At 41.0% G+C, this 12,971-nt stretch overlaps 1 protein-coding gene across 2 annotated transcripts in view; it reads right to left on the bottom strand.

Annotated features, from left to right (window-relative positions):
- The window catches only part of PQLC1 (PQ loop repeat containing 1), a 60,258-nt gene that overhangs the window by 7,986 nt on the left and 39,301 nt on the right, over positions 1-12,971 (bottom strand). For both annotated transcript variants that reach the window (XM_027675992.1, XM_027675993.1), the window contains one exon: positions 12,667-12,883. In XM_027675992.1, the coding sequence (XP_027531793.1) occupies positions 12,667-12,883 (217 nt within the window). The remainder of the gene's footprint in view (positions 1-12,666; positions 12,884-12,971) is intronic.

Here is a 12,971-nt window from a genome sequence, read left to right as displayed (position 1 = left end):
GTGGTGCCCTGATGTAATTACATCCTGCTACAGTCACAAACATAGGGCTAATTGTGCTCAGATAGTCAATGAACTCGAAACTCCTAAGTTATTTTTAACAACAGAAAAACTAGTAAAACTTATTGACTGTTATCTACTTTGAAAGTTGCTTCTTTTTTCTTCATTTTTTTTTTTAATGTCAGGCAACAGGAACTAAAAAGAGAAGGGAACTAAAAAGAGGAGAATTAGCATGGTCTCTTTTTGTTCAAGAATCAGTGGAAATTCACCACAACTTCCCCTCATCATGGCCAAGTACTAGACCATAACACAGGTTTTCTGAATCAAAAAATCTGATTAGATTGACACAGTTTCAGAGACATTTCTTCATATATTAGCACTTGACTTTCATATATGTTAAAAATTATGACAGTTCTTTAAATGATTGGGGATATAAAAGCAGAATAAAATCATTTAAGAGCTCACAAGATAGTATTTCCCTCAGGAATTAAGTCCACATTGAAACAGCCTGTCAATGAGTATTTTGAATACTGCATTTGAGTTTGGGAAGAGGGGAAGAGGGTACAGAGGTATCTCTCCTGCAACCTTTTAAGCCGTTACCTCCCACAAGCCATTTGCATAGGAATGTCTGGAAGAAAAAGCAGATTTGGTTATAACATCCTGACTTTGGAAAACTTTCAGCTCCCATTTGCAGCTCCAAAATAGTCTGCTTAGAAAAGAAAACAAGAATCCGTAACACTGCACTTCAATCAGAGGCTAGCCTGCCTACAGCAGTGAAACACAGACCAGAAAACACAAAACACGAATGCCATGTTATTTTTAACACTGCACAAACCAACCAAAAATTAATAAATAGAGCATTTGTTCCTAACAAAATGCCATATGGCTTAACAAAAAAAAGGAGTTCTCCTGATGTTAACCAAATTGTTTTAATCTGCCAAAAATTATTAAAAAAAGAAAAAAAAAGATGAATAAGAAAACATTGGGATCAGATATCCAAATTATCTGAAGCTTAAAAATCTGGAAACTAAGTGTTCATACCCAAAGGCAAGTCCTTGTGTGCACAAGCATAGATCTTGTTTTAAATACTGCACAGCCAGCTGGGAATCCAAGCATGAAACTGTTCACAAGTCCTACATGCTCTGCTCAGTGTGGGTGCCTTACCTCACTTCTCAACAATTCCTCTGAGGCTGGACCAGCACCGACCACCTCGAGAGAAAGATGTTTGTCCGGCCCCATGATACTAGCAGGAGTTAAGAAGAGCATGCAGGAAGAGAGATCCAGCATTTATTTTGGACCTCTGTAACCAAGCTAAAGCAGTTGTTATCCATGAAGAATGGATACCACAGTGGGCTGCAATCCAAGAGCAAACTATCTGAAAGTTTCTGTCATTTTCAGGGACTGTTACACATCACTGAGGAAAGACGAAATGGAGGATTTCACTCTGCAACATCATCAGGCAAACAAACCCAAAAAGATGCAGTTAAACAACAAAGTGTCATGGAAAAATAGGGTACACGGGTATTTGTCAATTATTTCTCCTCATGAATATCTGTCTTCTAAATTCCCAAGAGTGGCAGTGTGTCACACATTTTGACCTCATGTAGCATACCCATCCAAACCCCAGTATTTGTGAGAACATGTCTGTGAAAGGATAGTCAAGGGGAAACTACAAGACATGCCACACAGGGGCTGGTGGATAGCCCAGGATCACTGGTATGCCCTCTGGCTATTTCAAGCACCTATACCTAAAGTTTAGTTTGTACAGGTCCAAAAACTGGTACACCTTGACAGCTACAAAGTATTTCTTGTACTCTACAACTTGTGCTGCTGAAAGAAGGGCAGCAGCTCGGAACACCCGAAGTTCTTGAAACACCCCAAGTTCCGTGAAGCAGGTGTGAAAATAAATCTCTTTTGCAGATCAGAGGAAAGACTTGAACCACAAATCACACCAGTGCCCTTCCTACCAGGAGACATGGATGCTGGCCAGACTGTTAAGCTCAGGTCTGCTCAGACACATGGTACGAACATGGATCAGTCAGGCTCTGCTTCTGCTGCTGGTGGACTGGGAAGCTTAGAGACCTGCTGCCATGGCAGGGAGGGGCTTTCCTCAAGTGCCAGGGCAGCAAATCATGCCCTGCACTGCTTCCAGTAATACAGTCAGCTGCCAATGCACTTGGTAGTGTCAATTTAATGAAAACGTGCAGACCACACCTACACTACACCATCCTTCAATCTCACTTGCAAAGTTGTTCTTGAGGATCTGTCCCCCCTTCCCTGTCTCTCACCTCCCACTCAAGGCACTACCATCAGTGGAGCTGTAGGCACAGCTGTTGGCTCATGCTGCTCTAGATGCTCTCATGCTGCCCATCTTCTCTCCAGCCACTTGGCACAGCCCATGCACTGAAAAGTGGGTAGTAAAAGGATCATCCCCATGCCCTTGCTGCCATGCAGCTGGCCGGAAGCAAATCCCAGGAAGCATCACTCCTTACCATGGCTTGCTTCCCTGCTGGGTGAATTGGCCCTCCACATCCCAGCTGTTGCAGCCTGCCTGCTGCCAGGAGGGACATCACTGCTATGTCCTGCAGGGCCAATGCCAAGAGATGGCAACATAATGCCCCCATGTAACATCATTCAGTGTATTTCCTTCTCTAGTTCTAAATAACTTGGGACATATTCAATTTGAAAGGTAATAAAAAGACATGATAGAATAGAGCTTTGCTTCAGCACAGCTGTGTATCCCAAGGCTCAAATCAACTCTTTTAAATCTTCCTTTCTGCCCTAAACAAGAAAGAAATCATCAGGCTCTTCATCCAACTTAACGTGAGGTAATTTGAGTGCATTTTCCCTTCATATGGTAACCAGTACGTAGCCTGAGCACACTTCTGGTATTGCAATTCAATAACTGCAATTATCACTTTGGTCAACATACACAAGATAGCAGTCCCAGCTCTAGCATTTACCTTGTTCTAGAGGACTAGTGTTCAGTTGTCTTCAAAGACAGTACCCCCAAGGACAAAACCTAATGATATTACAGTCATCACTTTTCATGAAAAATCACATCCTTCAGTTAGTAAAATGCTCCTTTCATTCTAAGAAAACACTGGAGAAATGAAAACCCCAAACACACTAGTGTGTAAAATAAGAGCAATCACTCAGGAACAAAGTCCTGCCTCTCAGTCAGTTTACTGCCTGGAAATAAGGTTAAGATTTTTGCAAGAAACAAAGCTTGTATTCTTCTCCAAAACACCTTAGCATTATAAGGAAATAATGGTGGACCTGGCAGTGTTAGGTTAACGGCTGGACTTGGTGATCTTAGAGGTCTTTTCCACCCTTACCAATTCTATGATATAACCCCTTGCAAGTCCTATACGACAAAATGATAGCACCTAATTCTTCATATGAAATTCCAGGTTTCCCCTTTTCCTTCCACATGCATGTGTGCACACAGAGGTACAGAGTTAAGTTAATGGTGACAGTGACACAGCACACACCTGTGTGCTGTTTCTCAAAGCAAGGCCCAGCTGGAAGGCTGTGCTTTATCAGCAGGTGCCACCATAAACCAACCCTTTCTGAGCCACTTCCCACAAGCAGTATTACCACCGAGCCACAGTGGTTGCAGAACTTTAAAGTGCTTTAAAGCCATGCTGTAGACAGAACTGAACGCTGTAGGGAGGAAATAAAAGCATCACAATCACATCCCACACACAGTGGCATGAAGCAAATCTTAAAATTTCATCCCAAGCAGGGTCTTTGCAGTTTGACAAGGATAGACATCCCCTAGCCTATCTTCATTGCCAAAGTCTTGCAATCTGCCCCTTTGCACACTATGAAACCTGTTCTAGGAAATTTTCTAATACAAGACTTGGTATCTGAAGGAACAAGGCTTCTGCAACTACCCTGAAAGCTTGCCTGACAATGCCAGGACATCTGGCTTGGCATATAATTCCATTCCCTTATGTGATGTGGACATATACAATTCCCAGCCATCCTCCCCAGAACAAATTAAAACCCTACCTTTGAGCCTTGTTGAAACAGTTTTTTCTGACATCAAGTTTTGTTTCTTTCTACATCCCACTCAAGAATGCTAAAGCACTTCCTCCCCTGTCTCAGTTTCTGGGCAGATACTCAGTATGTCAGTTTCTGCACTTCCTATTCTTCTTCTTTTTCCTTGCTCCTCTATGTCTGAGGAGCAGGGGACCAAATGCACCAATACAGGTCAAACCTGAAACAGAAAATCTCTGTAGTTGACCCACCAATATCTGCCCAACACTCCCATTTTCTATCCGATTCTTCCTACTAGTCTTTCTGGACCAACCTGCAAAGTCACTTTCTGGCCTAAGGTCCTTCAATCTCTTTCTCCTGCTGTTCTGGCTCATCTATTAATTACTTAAATTACTCACGACTCTGCTCATTTTACAGACCTTCATCACAGTCAGTATTACCATTATGGATATTTGCATCCTTGCATCTCAACCCACATTTCTTCAAGCTCAAACCTCAGTTTACTTCAATTCCAAATTTCTAATCCCACTCAGTCCTATTGCACTGAGGGAGACAACTCTGCAACCACATAAGCAGGTACCTTATCCCACTTACACAACTGGTTGTGGTGAATTCTGGCGAAACAAAACAGGTGCTGGAATTTCAAGAATTGAGGCACTTTTGTTCCCAAATTTGTTAGGTAACAGAGGAAAAAGACATTTTTAGAAAACTTTCATCTCTCAGGTGCCTTCAAGACAAGTTCAACTCTGACCTTTTGTGCCTTGACCTGACCTTAACCATGCAAAATACCTGGCATGACACTTCCTTGCCAGCACAAAACGGAGTGCCCAAACTTAATGGAATGGTTTTGCAACAAAAGTACAATAAATTTTCTCTTTGAATTCAGATTTTTAGGGCACAGAGAAAAGCACCAGCTGAAGAGAGCACTCATTAAACATGCCAGCAGAGCTTTATTCCCATTACTGTACAGAACCCTTGAACTATTTGTAAAAGATGAATGCTTTTGGTTTGAAGTCATTGGCTTTGAATTTATTTTTTGAACTGATGAGATGAGGTGCCGGGGGAAGAGAAATGAGAAAGAGGTTCAATATGTGCAAGAGCTTTAGCAGTCCACACTGTGCTACAATCTTAGGGATGCTTAAGGGAAGTGGATACTGCTGCTCACACTGTCAGAAGTGGTGTGAGGGTGAAGGAAGGAAGGTCTCCCTCCTGGATTTTTCCACTTGCCTCTTCCTTCAGTTCCTGAAATTCTCAGATGTGTTGAGTGCACAGGGCACAAAGAACTGTCTTTGGAGCTTCATGCTGTGCTGCTCCAGGTCTTGAGAGAACAGCTCTGGGGAGACACAGCAGGTGAGCAGAGAAGTGAATGAAGTGCTGACCCCAGCAGAGCAACCCAGAGGCCACATATCAGCAGAAAGTCAAGCAGAAAGTGCAGGTCCTTGAACCTGGGGCATCAGTCACAGGTCTGCGGTAAGTGAAAAGAGGGTCTGAAGAAGAGGATTTGCTTCCTGGGATCAGAACAAGATTGTTTCAGTCTATCTGTTCACATCCTGACAGACTGTCCTCATCCTGAGTGCACTGACACCAAGTTTGTTTACTTTCCTGATGTAGTAACACCTCCAAGGGAGAAGAAACTAGAAATCTTCTGAGGACTACAGACTACTTTCTTCAGTCTCTAAACTTTGAAACAGGCAGATTTGGGAATGGAATCTGTTCTTCCTGGTGTCTATTAGAACCACTAATTAAAAGGTTAAGAGAGAAGAGAAGCTGTTAGCAGTAAGCCTTACAGTTGTACAAAAACCTGGTCCATCCAGTCATGAAAATTGTTTACTAACTACTCCCCAAACTCTTGCAAACTTGGATGTGTATGCAAAGTCCAGAAATGAGAAACCTCAGAATATCTTATATAAAGGCTACAATAAATGACAATATCAAGCAGCTAATTAGTGCCACAGTAGTGGAAAAAGGAAATGTCATCAAAGCAAAACAATGAAATAAGTATAACTTCCCCAAAAAATTGTATGAATGCTGCCTGGAGCCTCAGAAGCAATGACAACAATTTTTGTAGACCCACAGATAAAACTGAAGATCTGAGTAGAAAGAAAGAGTATTTAGGAAAACAAAAGAAGACAATCACAGCAGACAGGAATGTAAATGATAAGTAGAGTTTAAAACAGGCAATTTGTAAGCACAGTGACAGACAGTTTTCATTAACTTAGTTCAATAGGAAAAGCAGTGAAATTAAGTAATGGGCCATACAATGTAAAGTGCAAACCCCTTTTAAGTAGTGCTAATAACTTTACATTTACCCATAACATTCTGGCTCATGCTTAAGACCTTGATTTTTCTATTTGCCAGGGTCCCAGATTTACCTTTTAGTTCCTAATTAGTCCCTTGAGAACTACTTTTGCCTTTATAAATTAGTCCCTTATGATTGTCTACACAATGCTTTCTGCAGTGAAAACCTGCTTCTTATTGGGTCAGATGATTTGAACCCACAAAGCTATTCTGGCAGGTTTTTGTTTGTTTTTAACTAAAATGGCCCTCAAGTCCAATACCCCTCTTCAACTTTCTCTGTTTTGTGTGTTTAATATATAAACCAGCTGTTATTTTAACAGTAGAAACTGTTTAATCAGCACCTGGAGGCTACAACTCCAAAGTCTGAGAGAAACAGTTCTCTCTCTATTCAGCATCTTCCTTGATGTCCAGACTGGACACAATGTACCACCAACTCAGGTCACCACTGTACTGTGTATTTTTTGTGTATGTGGCATACTCAGAAAAAGAAATCTCTCACATAGGCATCTATTATCCCTGTTCCTATTTCTTTTGGTCTGATCCATGCAATTTCTGAGGAAAAAACCCATACCATTCAATACTGACATTATCTGCATCATCCTCTTTTAACTTTCCTTCTTTTTCACATTTTTAAAGTCCTTTTCCAGTTATTTTCTCTCAGTCCTTTACTGAGCCTCCCCAAAGTAGCACATACAGGTAACAAAGTTGCCGTAACAGATGCGGATTGTCTCTTTTCAATGGAACTAAATTTATTCTTAAGAAGCTAATGCATAGTTGGTGCCTGAGCAGAAACATCCACAACTCTAGCTACTTCTCTCTAGCTGAGGGGTTTGTTTTACTTTAAATAGCATTACTCCAAAGAAGTAACTCACTGAAGCTGTTTTACTTATTCACAAATAAAATTTTCCCTGAGGCTAAAAAATCCCAAGAAACCACAGCAGTGGCATTTTTAAAGCACTTGCCCAATCTCCTTAAACCTCATATCTCACTAGAGGAGGTGGTCAGACATTGGTTAGCCAGTCCTGACTAAAGCCTTTTACATCTGTTCACCACAGCACCTGGCTAATTCAATAGAGGCAGAAAAATCTAGCAGCTTTCATTAATCTTCACAGCGTTTGAATAAAGCCAGGATTTTTCTCTGGAAAAAACACTGTTCTCAGAAGTCAAAAGTTTCTCTTAAAAATGATATAAAGAGCTGCATGTGTCATAAAGGAAAAAGCTGTAGAGCAGTACTTAAATAAAAGACCCCCACAACAAAATTTTGTCTCCCTAAGAAATACTGTCTTCTAGTATTTTTAATATTATCTATAGAGGGAAAGAGGAAATACTATATTAAATATAGATGTATAATAGAATACATTTAATATAATTTATTTCTTTCAAACTTCTTTACACCACACTCATTTCACTGGACACATTTCAGATAAACACTTTCTCGGAACTAGCTCACAGTACACTTTGTAAAACATTTATGAATGGAAAAGCATTCTTAAAATTTGCAACTCTGGACTCCAGCAGCTTCTGAGACAAAAAATGCCGATTGTTTCTCCTTCAGTGATTTGTGCTTTTTAAAACAGAATAATCAGTGTGACTGACCCAGTACTGCCACAGGAGGAACTAAATTCATATTTTCTTTGTTTCATAGCACAATAACCTGATTGAATTAAATACTGATTATCCTCATTCAGCCTTTTGAGGCTGGATTTCTCAAGACAGGCTCCTATCAACACACAACCAAAATCACTGATTGTGCTGACTGTCTCAGGCAGTGAAATTTTGAGTCTCTGACCCAACATCAGACAAACACGACAGTGAAAGTTGTGCAGAATGGAGGTTCCTTTCAAGCAGACTGAAAACTGTCCATGAGCTAGAAGAGAGACCCGGGAAACAGCTCGCAGAGGAACGACACAGCCCTTCCCTGGCTGCATCCTTACGACCCTGCAGCTGCACATGCAGCCCTGAGTCAAGCACAGCAAGTGCCCATCCTGTGCCCAGAGTGCAGTCAGAGAAAACAACGCACATCAGGACCTCAACAACTGCTGCAAAAGGACCTCGCTTTATTAAACCCACGTTTCCAAACTAACAATTGATGAGCACATCCAATGGACTGTGACTGCTGAAACTTCAAGATATGCAGCCCAGCTCAGGCCTACTGCCAGATCTCTTTCTTAGACCTGAGGAGATTCTGCCATGCAGCAGCTCTGAACTCCAGGCACCGACTGAAAAGAAACCACTGCTCTATTGGGTTGGAGCAGCAGCTACCAGTCAAAAAGGTTACTGCCAGGTGACTCTGACAAGCTCTTGCAAAAAACTTTCAATGAAGTTATTTTTTTCTGGAGCAGGGCAGGGCAGCAGACAGGAATGCAATACAACAAACTGTCCTGGAGCAAATGGACCCTTGTGTAGTCCCAGGGTTAACTCATCTTTGTGTAGGACCACACACCTACAGCTTGGTCACAGACTTACAGAAGAACAACTTCCATCCTCCTCCTTTGGTGGAAGGAGGCCTGTTGGGATTATGATGAGTATACCATAACATGGTGTGCATGAGTCCAAGCCTCCCTCAGAGGCTCTCCCACCCCTGCATAAAAAGCACACACTTCCCCACTACAGGAGCTCCACAAAAGCTATTGTCCCCACAAGGATGTGACTTTCCCAATGCACTGACCAGCAGGTGTGCACTGACCTCTGTGTGCAGCAATGCTGCTGCCAGATTCAGAGCCAACCTTCTTACACTCTCCACTGCCTCATGTTAAACACTACCTTTTCTCATGATTGCAGTTTATTAGAAAGAGAAAGTGACTGGGAATCAAGCATCTATGAAGGAGTGAGTACACAAAGCTAAAATGACAGAATAAATTCTTCTAAGTTTTTTGTCACAAAGCAAAAGCAGTTAGTAACACGAGGAGCATCAGATCCCAGCTATAGCAGAGACAGCATCTGTGACTCCTGAAAGATGGGAGAGGGGATGTGTCTAATTTTGAAATATTTTACTACATAATATAAAGAAAATTTACAAGTAATGAGCAATTTTTTAACCTCATAATGCCTTTTTTTCTCATATAACAGGATGCCTCCTATATTCTAAATCTCTTAAACTTTGAGGCTGCTTTTGTCTTTTTTCCAACATAATCATAATTCTAATCCACCCCAATAATTAAAGTCATTAAATTACTCTTTTACTAGGTGACCTGACAGAACTAGTTTAGTTCTTGAACAGAATGAAGATTAAGTGATTATTTCTTTGATAGGTATTAACACAATTCATTACAAAAGCCCTTCTGTCAAGGTTAGTACCATAATTTATAGAACTATGACTATACTATTTAGGTTGCAACTTTTAAAAAGTACTTAAACACTAGAATAGAGCTCTAAGTTTCCATAAAGTACTAATTCCAAAGGTAATCAGGTGAATTGTCAAAGAGAACATAATGAAAATTTCTGTTCCTTTGACTAGCTTAGTTGTTTACTTAATCATAGGAAAATTTCCGCCTATCAATCATCAGCCCACCAGCACATACTACACGATCTTCCCTCTACAAAAGCTGTTACTCAGTGTGCATCCCCTCTCTGATTTTATTGTTTCCATCTCTTTCCAACTTCTCCTTTGGCCTCCACTCTCTCAGAAGAGGGGAGGATGCTACAGGACCTAGTACCCATATTGCTACAAAAAGAAGGAAAATCAGAGAAGAAGGGAGAAATGAAGACATAAATAAAAATAAGATATGAGGAGCTCTGATCAGATGTGGCCACATACTGTAACCTTATTCTCCATTTCTGTCAGTTTACATTTATTAAAGGAATTATTTGCTGAATAGACTTAACATATCAGCTGCTTTGTCGCATTCTATCCCAGTTCAGAGACAGATGCACATCACTGCTTTTCTCAGCCAAGCCATGAGGACCTTCAAACAGCCCCTTCTCTGGCAGTAATAAAGGCTGTGATCTTTATCAGGGACATGGACCCCACTCGTGCACCACAAGTGACATAATTACTGTGTTTTAAGAAGTTACCACCTCCAAACAGGATGTGATGTTTGTCCAAAAGGTCATTAAATAGAGCAGCTTAATTCTCATTGCTCTCCCCATTAAGTTTAAAGTCACATAGACACTTGAAACATCTCTTTTACATTGCCACTGAGGCTTGCTAAGAGCATGGCTGGCAGCCAGCCATTTTGGCCCAGCTGATGGGCAGAGGATCCCCAGTGTGATTGCTTCTGACAGTGTAACCATCCACATACATCTTATTTGTACACTGAGCAGTAAATAACTGCACAGAGCAGTGGCCATCACCTAGTCCCCATCTGGTAAACAGCCATGCAAGTTCACAAACTTAGTCCTAAGAGTAGCCTGGCTGGACTGTTACATGCTCCCTCAGTGCTTCTGTGACTGGGGTCTCTTCTCTGATGTGCTTTTAGACAGAGAAGCAGACACGGGAAGTTCAGAGGAAGTTTTTCCAACAGCTCCTTCAACAGAAGGCAATACACCAGCGGAAATCACTCACTCTCACAGCAGGAATAGCCCAGTAATGCTTAAAGACAATCTAGTCAATTTACATTTGCACAAGACTAGAAACTGTATGTGGTACCTGCAACATATATAAAACTGCAATTTAGCCTGAAAAAAAGGAAGAGCACTAACATTTGCATCTGCATTTGCATGAACATACTCCAACTGCAGTACATCAGCATAGACCTGTGTATTGTCCCATCAGTCCCCAGACTCATCGGTGTCCAATGCCACAGGAAGTACTGTGTCAAGAGCAGAACCGGAGAGGGGAATGCACTCTGGAAAACCTCTGGGCACAACCGATAAGGAGGGTGGCTATCCTTGACCTGGTTCTGTTCGACAGCAAGGGAACATAAGCTTTTATGCTATTTTATCTTGACTAAACACAGCACTCTTGCCAAGCTGTTTTAGATGAGAATTCTGCAATTCTGTGCTTAATGCTTTACAAAGAAACTGTTGTTCTGAAGAACAAAGGCTTTTTTTTTCTCCTTTTGCTAAGTAGCATATACAGGAAATTGGAAAACTGAAACTCAGGTCCCGAGAAAGCAGTTAAGGAAAAGCAAAACACTGCCTGGCAGTGGTTATCATAATATGGCATTATGATTCACAGATAAAAAATAGAAAGGGAAAAGTCAAACCAGAGCATAAAGAAGGTCTAGTAGGTAAGTTGCCTTCTGGATATCACAGGAACAGAATTTTCCAAGGCAGTGTGTGTATGAAATATACCCCAATATTTTGGAAGTAAACCCTGACTCATTCTGTACCAAAGGGGCTCCCACTCAGAAAATGCTTTAAGCATCAAAGTAAATTTCTGAACATTCCCTCAACAACATTTCAAGCTAGAAAAAAAACTTCGAACAGCTAGTATAAGCATGCTCAAGCCAAACAAGTAAAGGGAACAAGTGAACAGAGGACAAAATTGCTTCTGTTTGGGTGTGGCAGGGAGTAGCTATTTGTAAAAAAGTAAAAATTATCCCAGCAAATTTAAAAGCAATGAAAAAGAAGTCATTACAAAACAATGGAAGAGAAGACAGTCACAAATGATCACAGCGCTCTGTGAACTTACTGTTGTACTTTTTCTACAGACCAGTGCACTTATGTATGTACCACAGTGAAGGTTTTCTCTCTCAAAAAGCTTTACAAATTGCCTTTGCAATTGTTATCACTGAGTTATCCAGTAAACAGTATGAAAAGATAATCTAATTTAACATTCCAAGAGTGGGCACAAGATTAAAGTTTTCTGTCCCACACTTTTTTATAGAGGGTTTCCTAGTAATGACTGTAAACGTCTCATTAGAACTTCCTTAAATGTCAGTTTCAGGCTCTGACACAAAAACAAATACTCATGTTATTTACTACAAATGTAATAATGAATTATGAAAAAGTGATGAGTAGATATGTGACAAAAAGTGACTAGCTAATATATGAGTTACACAGACAGTTATTCGCTGTAGGCTCAAAATATTTTCATCCTCTTTTGATATGCATGATCTCTTTAGTCCATTTCTAATTGCCAGTGTAGCACAGCTTGAACTGCAATATGTTGCTACTGGCAATAGTGGTAGTTTCACATGTTTATTTCACTAAAACCTGTTTCACCTCAGAACTGTCCAGCTGGACTTGGATAATGGGTCAGACCTCAGAGCTGTAAGGGAGCTCCCACTGCCTTTCAGCAGTGCTGCACCAGCTCCTAATGACAGAGTGTCTACTCCGATAGTCGCCGCATTTTCACGTAAAAATAAGAGACATGACATTGCCCTTCCTGGAGAAGTATTCCAACACTACACAGATAACCTACATGAATGCGCACACACACACACACACATTTACTTGCTTTATGTAAGACAAACACCATACCTCATTCCTTCTGTAGATCTGTTCTGGTAGTTGCGGTAGAGCTGGGGAACACCCAGCATGGCCTCGGTGAACACTGCAAGGAAGCCCAGCGTCTCCACAAAGAGAGATGAGTCCAGCCAGAGGTAAGTGATGTAACCAGTCACACCAGTGAAGGTGAGGACACACTGCAGATAGTCTGTAAACTTGCTCCAATGCCAAAAATAGTTCAAGTCAAAATCTGCAACAGAATAAGAATGGAAGAAGAACCAAATATGTTTTCTCAACCAACTCGAAGTTAATCAGGTGGAATTAAGAAGAGGGAAGCA

This window comes from Neopelma chrysocephalum, unplaced genomic scaffold (assembly GCF_003984885.1).
Source record: "Neopelma chrysocephalum unplaced genomic scaffold, ASM398488v2 Primary Assembly neopelma1_26, whole genome shotgun sequence".
Lineage (NCBI taxonomy): Eukaryota > Metazoa > Chordata > Aves > Passeriformes > Pipridae > Neopelma > Neopelma chrysocephalum.
The sequence above is the reverse complement of the archived record's forward strand: the minus strand, read 5'-3'. Positions and strand labels throughout refer to the sequence as shown.